This window comes from Rhincodon typus, chromosome 39 (assembly GCF_021869965.1).
Source record: "Rhincodon typus isolate 14 chromosome 39, sRhiTyp1.1, whole genome shotgun sequence".
Taxonomy (NCBI): Eukaryota; Metazoa; Chordata; class Chondrichthyes; order Orectolobiformes; family Rhincodontidae; genus Rhincodon; species Rhincodon typus.
The window spans coordinates 7,440,883-7,455,102 of NC_063370.1; the positions used below are offsets into that span (position 1 = coordinate 7,440,883).

At 47.6% G+C, this 14,220-nt stretch overlaps 1 protein-coding gene across 1 annotated transcript in view; it reads right to left on the bottom strand.

The window, feature by feature from the left end:
- The window catches only part of LOC109915862 (serine/threonine-protein kinase D1-like), a 106,860-nt gene that overhangs the window by 27,758 nt on the left and 64,882 nt on the right, over positions 1-14,220 (bottom strand). Inside the window, exons 3-5 of the mRNA XM_048618217.1 lie at positions 8,987-9,144; positions 2,430-2,637; positions 799-876 (exon numbers count right to left, since the gene is read on the bottom strand). Of these exons, the coding sequence (XP_048474174.1) occupies positions 799-876; positions 2,430-2,637; positions 8,987-9,144 (444 nt within the window). The remainder of the gene's footprint in view (positions 1-798; positions 877-2,429; positions 2,638-8,986; positions 9,145-14,220) is intronic.

The window sequence follows — 14,220 nt, forward strand, 5'->3', positions numbered from 1 at the left end:
AGGTTAGGGTGGATTGGCCGTGCTAAATTATCCCATAGTGCCCGGGGATGTGCAGGTTAGGGTGGATTGGCCGTGCTAAATTGTCCCATAGTGCCCAGGGATGTGCAGGTTAGGGTGAATTGACCATGGGAAATTACCCATAGTGCCCAGGGATGTGCAGGTTAGGGTGGGTTAGCCATAGGAAATGCAGGGTTACAAGGATAGGATAGGGTAGGGGGTGGGGTTGGATGGGATGCTCTTTGGAGGGTCAGTGTGAACTCAATGGGTCTTACAGCCTGCTTCCACACTGTAGGGGATTCTAAGACCTGAAGCTCCTGCGGGAAATATAGACAGTTCAACTGTGACTAGCTATTCACCTACTTTTTCATTACTTGAGGTGTAACGGCCCTGCAATAGACAAAATAGGCGACAAGAAGACCTTTAACGTGTCTTTTTTTCGCTGCTAAGTGAGACAGTTCGTTTTGTTCGCAGCACTTTCTCTCCGCCCCTTCCCTAACTCCCTACCGGTGGTGATTGTTTTCAGGAACCTAAGTTTCTGGTGTGTTAGATAAGAGCCCCACTGGTGAGGGGTGAGTTTTGGGTCTCACACCACAAACTGGCAAGATGCATGGACATATTGAAGTCTCTTGATGAGTCAAAGTCTATGGGGAGAGGGGAAGAACAGAAAATGTCAACGGGTCAAGTAGCATGTCTTACAGCAGAACTTCAGGAAGATTAACACCCTCATTTTCTCAATGGGAGGGACAATGTCCTTCGAATGGAGTCAAACAGGAAGCGCAGAGCACGGTCATTTCTCACCTCCGTTGATGACTGATTCGCCCAAGCAGTCGTTGGGCACTTTCTCGGAACATCGCCTGTGACAGTTGAACTTGCAGTCTGCCCGATTCCAAGACCGAAGGGGGAGAAACAGAACAGAAGACACGGAACATCAGTTTGAAGAAGAGGCAGCACAGCAAATACTTTATTCATTCACGGGATGAGGGTGTCGCTGCCCAGGGCAGCATTTATTGCCCATCCCTAATTAACCAGAGGGCGGTTACGAGTCAACCACATTGCTGTGGGTCTGGAGTCACGGGTAGGCCCAGACCAGGGTAGGGATGGCAGTTTCCTTCCCTAAAGGACATTAGTGAACCAGATGGGTTTTCCCAACAATCAACAATGGATTCACGGTCATCATTAGGCTCTTAGTTCCAGATTTTTATTGGATTCAAATTACACCATCTGCCGTGACGAGGTTCAAACCCGGGTCCCCAGAACTTTATCTAGGTCTCTGGATTAACAGTCCAGCGATAATACCGCTAGGCCATCGCCTCCCCCATATCCTCAGTATCGTGGTTCGTGCGTTCACCAATCAGCACCAGAAAGTAGCAACAAAATTCAACATCCGCAGGCAAAACGTGCGCATCTGCGATTTTTGACCCAAAAAGCTCCGCACTTGTGAATTTCATCACTCATGCAGGTTCTTAGAAACAGAGCCCTTGTGCATTCGGAGGAATGACTGTATTTCATTTCATTAAATGGGGAGGCTATGGCCTAGTGATAGAGTCATACAGCATTGAAACAGACCCTTCGGTCCAACCAGTCCACGTTGACTGTAATCGCAAACTGTCACTGGGCTGTTAATCCAGAGACACAGGCAATGATCTGGGAATCCCGGGTTCGAATCTTGCTACAGCAGATGGTGGTTTTGAATTCAGTAAAATAATTTTTAAAAATCTGGAATTAGGAGTCTAATGATGACCACAAACTCATTATTGATTGTCGTAAAAACCCATCTGGTTCACTAATAACCTTTAGGGAAGGAAATTGCCATCCTTACCTGGTCTGGTCTTCAGGTGACTCCAGACCCAAAGCAATGTGGTTGACTCTTAACTGCCCTCTGGGCAATTAGGGATGGGCAATAAAATGCTGGCCTGGCCAGTGATGTCCTCATCCTATGAATGAATTAAAAAAAAACCTCGAACTCTTCATCAAAGCTCTACACCTTTTGGATGGTTGATGCTGTAGAACGTAGCCAAGCGTTTGCATTTTTTTTTTGCCGGTCACCCAGCATTTCTTGATCTCCGCCTCCCATCACCTATCGTCCCTGTCCCAGATCGTTGTTCGGAACTTCTATTTCTGCAATGCCGGACATTTTAACTTCTCTAGGATCTTGTAACTGAAGAAGCTGTTCTTGGTAACCTTGTATCTAAGGTGGCACTGCAAGTGGCAACATATACACTTTTCACTGTATTCATTTGAGTACAAGTGACAATAAAAGCAAATTCAATTCAATTTTAATTCACGAGGTCTCTCCTCCTGCCACCTCTCCTGGGTATCTCTTGCCCTCCTGCAGTCTTTCCTCACATGCGCAGCGGAAAATGATGGAATTGCAAATGCGAACAGATCACAGACTGGCCGAGACTCCCATCCACCAACTGCGCACTGACCTTTGCACTGTAGCCCCTGGCGAAACAGACCTCTCAGCAACTTCTTGCAGAACTGACAGACTGTGGGCCGTGTGTAGGAGTGCACAGCGAACGTGTGCGGCACCTTGACCTTTGACAGGAAGATTTTATCCAGCTCAATCGGCCGTCCAATGTAAACGCCCAGGTTCAAACGCTTTTCCTTCAGAGACGATGTTTCCACCAAGTTCTTCTGCATCGAGGAAAACCAGAGAAAGGGGAGAGGGGGAAAGATTGGGAAGAGAAATAAAACTTTTTTTAAAAAAAGTCAGACGTTAAAGATCCAGTATTAAGCCTTCAAATTTTAGTTGAGGAAGTTTTCTCCCAATGCCCTGGTGAACATTCAGCTCTAGAGCAAAAAATACCAACTAGTCATATGAAATATTTTGGTTTGTGCAAACTGGCTGACACTGGCTATGCAACACTCCAAAATACACCAACTGTTGTAACACCCTTTGGGGCGTCACAACTGTGTAATAAGGTACTTAACAAAGACTCTAGTCGAATAACTTTCCAATACCCTCATGTGCAGCACTTGTGGGAGTCTCCGACTTAAGAGAGGAAACCAACTATTTAGGCATTCTTCTTATGGGATCCTGCTGGGTATAAAGTGGCTGTGTTTTCTAATAAAAGGGGCGGTATGGTGGGTCAGTGGTTAGCACTGCTGCCTCACAGCGCCAGGGACCCGGGTTCGATACCACCCTCGGGCGACTGTCTGTGTGGAGTTTGCACATTCTCCCCGTGTCTGCATGGGTTTCCTCCGAGTGCTCCGGTTTCCTCCCACGATTCAATGTGCAGGTTGGGGTGGATTGGCTGTGCTAAATTGCCCATTGTGTTCAGGGATGTGTAGATTAGGTGGGTTATAGGGGGATGGGTCTGGGTGGAATGCTTTGAGGGTCGGTGTGGACTTGTTGGACCGAAGGGCCTGTTTCCACACTGTAGGGATTCTGTGATTCTATAACATCAGTCTTCAAAGTAATTTGTTTGTGGAAAACATTAAGGGTGGCTCAATGGTTAGCACTGCTGCCTCAGCGTCAGGGACCCGGGTCCGATTCCACCCTCAGGTGACTGTCTGTGTGGAGTTTGCACATTCTCCCCGTGTCTGCGTGGGTTTCCTCCGGGTGCTCCAGTTTCCTCCCACAGTCCAAGGATTTGCAGGTTAGGATGGATTGGCCATGCTAAATTACCCATAGTGTCCAGGGATGTGCAGACTTGGTGGGTTAGCCTTGGGAAATGCAGGGTTACGGCAATAGGGTGTGGATCTGGGTCTGGCTGGGATGCTCTTCAGAGGCTCGGTACAGATTTGATGGGCCGAAGGGCCTCTTTTTCTCTGTAGGGATTCTATGAACTGTCCAAGAAGGTTAAACACAGCTAAGGGGAATCATTTGCAAACCTGCGCTGAGGTCTTCATTTGGGGATAATTTCATGTCCTTCTCACAGTCTTTCATCGGAGGGTTGTTAACTTTTGGGATTCTCCAGCCCTGGAGAGCAGCGGAGTTTGGGACAGTGCACATATTTAAGGCTGAATTAGACATACATTTATCCGACAAGGGAGTCGGTTATGAGGGATAAGGTAGGAAAGTGGAAACACAATCAAATCAGCCAGGATCTTACTGAACGACAGAGCACTATGGGCTGAATGGCCTACTTCAATTTCTTTAGCCAATTGCATGTAATCAGTTACACCCATGTGCCAATGAATAATTATTCATCAGATGCCTTTCCAACCAGAGTCCACAATCCTGAATGGTCGCTTGGTTAAAACAGGGGTTAAACATTGCTTTTAGAAAAAAAAAATGGACACACAAACTCAAAGCTTTTTTGTCCGACACTTACCTGGACTGGGACACAAGAAACCCAGCTGGAAAGGGAACACCAATTTATACAGCATGAGAAGAGGGTGCTCATTGTTTGGACCGTGGAAGGAGCAGGTGGGTAGAGCTGGGTCCACAAAAAGATCAGCCATGATCTTATTGAGCAGGGTCGAGGGGTAAGACAGCCTACTCCTGCTCCTATTTCTTATGTTCTTGTGGAATGTGCTGGGTGAAGTGGGGGGTAATGTGTTCCTCAGTTGATGAACTATCAATCTTAGTTAACTGATGAGTGTGAATAAAGTTTTGGCAAAGATTTGTAGCTCAGATTGTTGACTTGCTCGCTGAGCTGGCTTGTTCTCATTCAGACGTTCTGTTGCTGGGTAACATCAGTGGAGCCTCTGATAAAGCAATGTTATTCTACTCTGCTTGGAATTTATATGTCCGAACCGTTATGGTGACTAGTGCCATTTCCGGCTTTGATCTGTATGGGTTTGTACATGGGGTCCAATTCTATATGTTTGTTGATTGCATTATGGGTGGAGAACCATGCTTCTAGGAATTCCCGTGCGTGTCTACATTTGGCTTGGGCTACTATGGTTACGTTGTCCCAGTTAAACTGATGGCCTTCACTGTCCGAGTGTACTGTTATTAAGGAGAGTTCGTCGTGCCGTTTTGCTGCGAGCTGATGCTCACGTATTCTGATGGCTAGTTTCCTTCCTGTCTGTCCGGTGTCATAGAATCATAGAATCCTACAGTGTGGAAACAGGCCCTTCGGTCCAACAAGTCCACACCGACCCTCAAAGCATTCCACCCAGACCCATCCCCCTATAACCCACCTAATCTAGACAGCCCTGAACACAATGGGCAATTTAGCAGTTTGTGGCAGTCGTTGCATGGTATTTTGTAAACTACGTTGGTTCTGCATGTTGTAGGAATAGGGTCTTTAATCCTTGTGAGTGTTTGTCGTAGAGTGGCTGTAGCCATGTGGACCCACCATGATTATTAGTGGTCTTAGGAGTCTGGTTGTCAGCTCTATATGTTCTTGATGTAGGGCAGTGTGGCCAGTGTATTAGAGCGTACTGTGTCCTCCTGTTGTTGACTGTTTAATAGGCATCTGCGGAAGAAGTTGCGGAGTTATCTGTTTATAGCGAGGATTTTGTATAAGTACTCTTCCGCTTTACTGTGTAGTTCCGGAGTGTTGGAGGGTGTCCTGGCCCGTTTAAATAACATCCTAATGCAGCTTTGTTTGTGGACGTTTTCCACTTCTGGATGTTAGAATTGAGCGTATGACCAACAGGGAGTTCCAAACCTCAGTATACAGAAAAACAACCCATTCAGATCAAATCCTCAACTTCCACAGCAACCATCCCAACGTCCACAAACAAAGCCGCATTAGGACGTTATTTACACGGGCCAGGACACCCTCCAACGCTCCGGAACTACACAGGAAAGCGGAAGAGTACTTATACAAAATCCTCGCTATAAATAGATAGCTCCGCAACTTCTTCCGCAGATGCCTATTAAACAGACAACAACAGGAGGACATAGTACGCTCTAATACACTGGCCACATTGCCCTACATCAAGAACATATTGAAACTGACAACAAGACTCCGAAGCCCACTAGGAATCATGGTGGCCCACAAACCCACAGCCAATCTATGACAAACACTCACAAGGATTAAAGACCCCATTCCCACAACATGCAGAACCAACGTAGTTTATAAAATACCATGCAACGACTGCCACAAACATGACACTGAACAGACAGGAAGGAAACTAGCCATCAGAATACACGAACATCAACTAGCAGCAAAACGGCATGATGAACTCTCCTTAATATCTGTACACTCAGACAATGAAGGCCATCAGTTTAAATGGGACAAGGTAACTATAGTAGCCCAAGCCAAACATAGACACACATGGGAATTCCTACAGGCATGGTTCTCCACCCATAATGCCATCAACAAACGTAGAATTGGACCCCATATACAAACCCATGCAGATTGAAACTGGAAATGACAGTGCTCACCATAATGGACTGGACAGTATAAATTCCAAGTGGAGTAGAATAACATCGCTTCGTCGGAGGCTCCACTGATGATGTCACCCAGCATGGTGACGAAACGCCTGAACGAGAACAAGCCAGCTCGGCGAGCAAGTCAGAGTGAAACTTTGATTTTATGTGCTTTTCAAACTAGCTTTCAACACACCATAAGGTCTTTCTCTCTCTGTCAGTCCATCCTTCTAACTATTCCCAAAAGCATCTCTTTTCCTCCACAGACCACTCTGTCTCTCTCGCTCCTCTTTTGAGAAGTTCTCAGTCTTGTCTTCCTTTGAGCAAAAGGTTTGTTAGTGACCTTACACACCACCCCTTTATATAAGGGTCAACCTTGCTCCCTTCTCTCCAAGCAGGTACGGTGGCCTCAAGTCATTAGAGAGAGAGACACACACACAGCCAAGAGTGCTTTAACCCAAGGGTCACCACACCTCAGGCGATTCAGAGGTTGAGAAGGAGAGGGCACTTCATAACAACCTCAGGTGGTGTGGGAATCAAACCCAAGCTATTGACAGCACTCTGCGCTGCAAACCAGCTGTCCAGCCAACTGAGCCACCCAATCCCCTTACTCCAAGCTACCCAAGAGGGGATTTACAAACACAGTCACATTCGCTAAATGAACAGTGAAAGGCAGCCAAGGGGTGTCTCTGGGTCAACTGGGCCAGTGGGCCAAAGAGTGGTGGATGAGTTTAATTCAGATAAATGAGAGGGGTCACATTTTGGTAAGGCAAACCAGGACAGGGCTAATGAAGTTAATAGTAGGACCCTGAGGGGTCTTGTTGAACAGAGAGACTTAGGGGTGCAGAGTTGCTTGAAAGTGGCATCACTGGTGGAAAGGGAGTGAAGACAGTGTTTGGCATGCTTGTCTTCATCGGTCAGAGTACTGAGTACAAGAGTTGGGACATCCATGTTACAGCTGTATAAGATATTGCTAAGGCCACATTTGGTGCACTGTGTTTAATTCTGGTCACCCTGCTATAGGAAGCCATGACGTAGAGATGCCGGTGTTGGACTGTGCTGGACAAGGTCAAAAATCACACGACATCAGGTTCTAGCCCAACAGGTTTATTTGAAATCACAAGCTTTTGGAGTCTCGTTCCACTGACACCTGAAGGAGGAGCGAGGCTCCCAAAGTTTGTGTCTTCAAATAAAGCTGTTGGGCTATAACCTGGTGTCGTGTGATTTTTGACCTTGCTACAGGAAGGACGTTATTCAATTGGAAAGGGTGCAAAAATGTTTTACAAGGATGTTATAGAGACTGGAAGGTTTGAGTTGTAAGGAGAAGCTGGATAGGCTGGGACATTTTCCCTGGGAGTGGAGGACGATGAGTGGTGACTCTTATTGAGGTTTATAAAATCATGAGGGGCACAGATAAGGTGAATATAGCTTTGTGTGTGGGAAATCATATCTCACTAACTTGCTTAAGTTTTTTGAAGAGGTGACAAAGAAGATTGATGAAGGCAGAGCGGTGGACATTGTCTGTATGGACTTCAGCAAGGCATTCGACAAGGTTGCATATGGAACACTGGATAACAAGGTTAGATCACATGGAATCCAGGGAGAGCTAGCCATTTGGATACAAAGTTGGCTTGAAGGTAGGAAACAGGGTGGTGGTGGAGGGTTGTTTTTTTGGACTGGAGGCTTGTGACCAGCAGTGCGCCTCAAGGGTCAGTGCTGGGTCCACTACTTTTTATCATTTATATCAATGATTTGGATTTGAACGTAGGAGGAATGGTTAGTAAGTTTGCAGATGACACCAAACTTGGTTGTGTAGTGGACAGCGAAGAAGGTTATCCCCGAACACAAAGGGACCTTGATCAGATGGCCAATGGACCAAGGAGTCGCAGATAGAGTTTAATTTAGATAAACGTGAGGTGCTGTGTTTTGGAAAGGCATCAGGGCAGGACTTGTACACTTAATGGTAAGTGTTGCTGAACAAAGAGACCTTGGGGTGCAGGTTTATTGTTCCTTGAAGGTGGAGTCACAGGTAGACAGGGTGGTGAAGGTGGTATTTGGAACGCTTGTCTTTATTGGTCAGTGCATTGAGTGTAGAAGTTGGGAGGTCATGTTGCGGCTGTACAGGACATTGGTGAGGCCACTATTGGAATACTGTGTGCAATTCTGGTCTCTCTGCTATAGGAAAGGTTGTGAAATTTGAAAGGGTTCAGAAAAGATTTACAAGGATGTTGCCGGGGTTGGAGGGTTTGAGCTATCCGGAAGAGTTTGAATAAGCTGGGGCTATTTTCCCTGAAGCGTCGGAGGCTGAGGGGTGACCTTATATAGATGTTTACAAAGGCATGGATAGGGTGAATAGCCAAGGTCTTTTTCCCAGGGTAGGGGAGTCCAAAACTAGAGGTTTAGGTTGAGAGGGGAAAGATATAAGAGGGATCACTTTTTCACGCAGAGTGTGGTGCGTGTATGGAATGAGCTGCCAGAGGAAGTGGTGGAGGCTGGTACAATTACAACATATAAAAGGCATCTGGATGGATAGGAAGGGTTTAGAGGGATATGGGCCGAAGGGTCTGTTTCCGTGCTGTATGACTCTGTACCAAAATCCACCGCAGTGGGTTTCCCAGGATTAATATTCAGCAGATTTGTGCAGAGATTGGAGAGCGAGATGTTAAACAGGAACAGGGTGGATAGAATGGAGTTAATAGCTCAGCAGTTTACCACTTGGTTGTCATTCGGTGAAGCAAGAAGTTCAGAAACTGACAATCGCGAGCTGATCGAGCCTGTCAGTGAGGTGTTGGATAGTCGCCTCTTCCTGGCCCCACTGCAGTTATTCGGGATACTAAACGCACATCTCTTGTGATAGTTCAGTCCGCAACCTGTTTACAAAATAGAACAAAAGACGCAAGATATCACATGCAGGTTTCCCCCAAGTCTACTCCCAGTTCCTCCTGGTGAAGGAAAAAAGGCGGAAACAACATCGTGCACTTCCGTAGCACCTACAACCCAAGGCACTTCACTGGGGTGATTTACAAAGCATAACCTGGAAGACTCACATCATGAGATAGTGGACGAGCTGTCCGAACGTTTAGTCAAGGAGGTAGATTTTAAGAAACATCTTAAAAGGGCGCACGTGAGGTATGTAATGATTGTAACGAGTTCAGCAAGTTGAACCTCACAGTGTGAATTCCCTGATTGGACCAGATTCCCAGCCTCAATTAGGAGCCCTGGCTGACAGGTATAAACAGGAGTGTCGGAGGTTCTGCTCACTCTGAGAGCTGGCTTAGTGTCAAGGATTCTCCACGTGTAAATAAAGAGGGACTTGGTGATGGGATGCCGACCTCTTGTGGAGTTATTTCAGTGGCAACGATAGGAAAGCGTGCTTCTAAAGAAATTTGCTCGCAACAGTCGTCTTTTGAATTGGGGTAAGCATTTCTGGCACCATGCTGTAACTTGGGAAGCTTGACTTGTTCGATCCTGCTGAAGACTGGGCCCAGTACATGGAAAGAAGCATTTTTTTCCCCAGGAAAATGACACTGGGGCAGATGGAAAAACAACGAGTAATTCTCTTGACAGCTTGTGGACCCGCGGCTTTGTCAGTTATTAGGAGCCTAACATTCCCGGAGGCACTAAAACCTTACAAGAGTTGACGGATCTGATTAAGGAATATTATGACCCTCCTAAGTCCCCTCTAATTCTGAGATGCTGTCTATTTTATTTGGCAATTCAAGAACCAGGGGAATCTGTACTGGGATATTGAAAGAAGTTAAGACAACTGGCCTCTGACTTTGGTTTAACACTTAATAAGATGCTGACAAATCGTGAATCCCATCGTAAGGATTAATAATGTAGTCAGCCGACTAGCTGAAGCTGGACATGAGCCATGCATACTTACAATTGCGGTTAGGTGAGGGTTCCCAGAGGTATGCTACAATTAAGACCCATAAGGGTTTGTACCAATACACAAGACTGCCACTTGGGATATCGTCAGCCTGTGAAATGTTCCAGCGGACGATGGAGAACATGTTACAAAGTCTACCCCAGGTCGCCACTTATCTAGATGACATGCTAATAGAAGGGAAGACCAATAATGAGCGCATACAGAACTTGGACATAGTCCTTAGACATTTCTCCCGGGCGGGCATCTGCCTTAGAAAGATAAAATGTGTGTTCCAGGCACTCCAAATGACCTGTCTGCTCCACAGAGAGTTGACAAGACCGGGTTACACACATTAGAAGAGAAAGTGAGGGTGATCGAAGGTGCCCCGGCTCCCACATCTGTACAGGAGCTTAGATCTTTCCTTGGGCTGATGAATTATTACGGGAAATTCATATGTAACTTGACCTCCATCCTGGCACCTTGGCATCAACTCTTGAAAAAAAAAAGGGTCAGCCTTAGAAATGGTTGTGTAGCCATTGTTTTCAGGGAAGTGAAGAAACAGCTATCATCCTTTAAGTTGTTGGCACACTATGGTCCCAGGCAAGATCTGGGATTGACATGCGATGCCCCCCGTATGCCATCGGGGTAGTATTAGCTCATAGCTGGCCCAATGGAGAGGCACGATCACTAGCTAATGCATCCAGTACTTTGGCTAATGCAGAGTGTAAATATGTCCAGGTTGAGAAGGAAGGTTTGGCGGTCATATTTGGAATCAGGAAGTTCCACCAATACCTTTATGGATGTAAATTTGTAATAGTAATGGACCACAAACCCCTGCTAGGTCTACTTAAAGGACAAGGCAGTGTTGTCCATAGTTTCAGGCCAAATTCAACGGTGGGTTCTTATTCTAAGTGCATACAATTACAAGTTGGAACGCCGTCCAGGAGGCCAAGTAGCAAATGTAGATGCACTGAACCACCTCCCGCTGGCAGATACACCATCGGTGGTACCGCCAGTGGAAGAGTCTGTAATGGTTTTACATTTTCTGGGCACACTTCCAGTCACAGTGGACAATATCAGATTTGGGACGCAGGAAGGCCCGGTCCTGGCAAAACCGAAACAGCTGGCAGAAAGTAAAGGGCCATCACAACCTGCAAGCCCAAGGAAATTGATCGAAGGAGTGGGATTGATGGGATGCCTCCATGGAGAGCTAGTACAGACTCAACTTGGCACCAGAAGGATTTCCATGCTCTTCATCAAAATAGTGCCATGCAATATTTTACCCAAGAGGGCCCTTAATTAATCTCTCATCCAAAAGAGCGAGTCTCTCAACATGGCACCACTCCCTCAGCCTAGATATTGCACACAAGCCTCTGGAGTGGAGTGAATGGTTTCTGATCTAGTGGCATGGGAAAGGAGTTTGCAATGTGCAAGTGGAATGAGCCCTGGCCATTTTGTGCTTGTTCTGCATCTGACTATGCAGATCCCAAGCCTCAGGAATGTGGGCTGGGATTATGTACGGCACTACTGGGGGATGTAGGCATTAGGTAAATGCCAGTATTATGCAATGTCACACCAAGACCTTACAGAACGGTCATAGAATCATTAGGGCATAGACGGGGCATTTCAGCCGTCATGTTCATAGAATCCCTACAGTGTGGAAATGGGCCCTTCGGCCCAACAAGTCCACACTGACCCTCAGAGCATCCCACCCAGACCTATCCCACATAACCCACCTAATCTATACATCCCTGAACACTATGGGCAATTTCCCATGGCCAATCCACCCTAACCTGCACATCTTTGGACTGTGGGAGGAAACCGGAGCACCCGGAGGAAACCCACGCAGACACGGGGAGAATGTACAAACTCCACACACAGACAGTTGCCCGAGGGTGGAATCCCTGGCTCTGTGAGGCAGCAGTGCGAACCACTGAGCCACCGTGCCGACCCTGTTGTTGCCATTTCACTATCAGAGCTAACCACTTCCCTCTTCTCAGATAATTACCCAGTATTCTGTCACCCTGAGACCTTTCTCCAGTTCTTTCCAAGTTTGGAATAAAAAGGGAAGCCAAGAAAAGAACAAAAACCAGAAGTTGCTGGAAAAGCTCAGCAGGTCTGGCAGCATCCATGAATAAAACAAATCCGAATTAACGTTTCAGGTCCAGTGACCCTTCCTCAGAACGTTCTGAGGAAGGGTCACCGGACCCGAAACGTCAACTCAGATTTTTTTTTTTCTTCACAGACGCTGCCAGACCTGCTGAGCTTTTCCAGCAACTTCTGTTTCTGTTCCTGATTTACAGCGAGCGCAGTTCTTTCAGTTTTATCAAGCCAAGAAAAGCCTTTTCATCCTAAATGATAACAGTTTGGGATATAAAGCCAGGAGGAGGCTGGGAGAAGTCAACCATGGATAGAAAACAAGGTGCATTCCTACAGAAACAAGTTACAGCAGGGTCAGCAAACTGGGGGTGGGTGGCAGGCAGATATGGGAAATAATGGAATCAGAGATAGTAGGAACTGCAGATGCTGGAGAATCCGAGACAACAAGGTGCAGGGCTGGATGAACACAGCAGGCCAAGCAGCATCATAGGAGCAGAGAGGCTGACGTTTCGGGCCCAGACCCTTCATCAGAAAAGGGGGAGGGGAAGGGGGTTCCGAAATAAATAGGGAGAGAGTGGGAGGCGGATAGAAGAGGAATAGAGGAGAGGATAGGTGGAGTGGAAACAAACAGGTCGAAGAGGCGGGGATGGAGCCAGTAAAGGTGAGTGTAGGTAGGGAGTTAGGAAGGGGATAGGTCAGTCCAGGGAGGACGGACAGGTCAAGGGGGCGGGATGAGGTTGGTCGGTAGGAGATGGAGGTGCGGCTTGAGGTGGGAGGAGGGGATAGGTGGGAGGAAGAACAGGTTAGGGAGGCAGGGATGAGCTGGACTGGTTTTGGGATGCGGTAGGGGGAGGGGAGATTTTGAAACTTGTGAAATCCACATTGATACCATTGGGCTGCAGGGTTCCCAAGCGGAATATGAGTTGCTGTTCCTGCAACCTTCGGGTGGCATCATTGTGGCACTGCAGGAGGCCCAGGATGGACATGTCGTCTGAGGAATGGGAGGGGGAGTTGAAATGGTTCGCGACTGGGAGGTGCAGTTGTTTGTTGCGAACCGAGCGTAGGTGTTCTGCAAAGCGGTCCCCGAGTCTCCGCTTGGTTTCCCCGATGTAGAGGAAGCCACACCGGGTACAGCGGATGCAGTATACCACATTGGCAGATGTGCAGGTGAACATCTGCTTGATGTGGAAAGTCTTCTTGGGGCCTGGGATGGGGGTGAGGGAGGAGGTATGGGGGCAGGTGTAGCACTTCCTGCGGTTGCAGGGAAAAGTGCCGGGTGTGGTGGAGCTGGAGGGGAGTGTGGAGCGGACAAGGGAGTCACGGAGAGAGTTGTCCCTCCGGAAAGCAGATAAGGGTGGGGAGGGAAAGATGTCTTTGGTGGTGGGGTCGGATTGCAGATGGCGGAAGTGTCGGAGGATGATGCGTTGGATCCGGAGGTTGGTGGGGTGGTACGTGAGGACGAGGGGAAGTTACGGTCCTTGAAAAACGAGGACAACTGAGATGTACGGGAGTGGAATGCCTCATCCTGGGAGCAGATGCGGCGGAGGCGAAGGAATTGGGAATAGGGGATAGCATTTTTGCAGGAAGGTGGGTGGGAGGAGGAGTATTCTAGGTAGCTGTGGGAGTCGGTGGGCTTGAAATGAATATCGGTTTCTAGGTGGTTGCCCGATATGGAGACAGAGAGGTCCAGGAAGGGGAGAGAGGTGTTAGAGATGGTCCAGGTAAACTTAAGGTTGGGGTGGAAGGTGTTAGTGAAGTGTATGAACTGTTCGAGCTCCTCGTGGGAGCACGAGGCGGCGCCGATACAGTCATCAATGTAACGGAGGAAGAGGTGGGGTTTAGGGCCGGTGTAGGTACGGAAGAGGGATTGTTCCACGTAACCTACAAAGAGGCAGGCGTAGCTTGGGCCCATGCGGGTACCCATGGCTACCCCCTTTGTCTGTAGGAAGTGGGAGGAATTGAAAGAGAAGTTGTT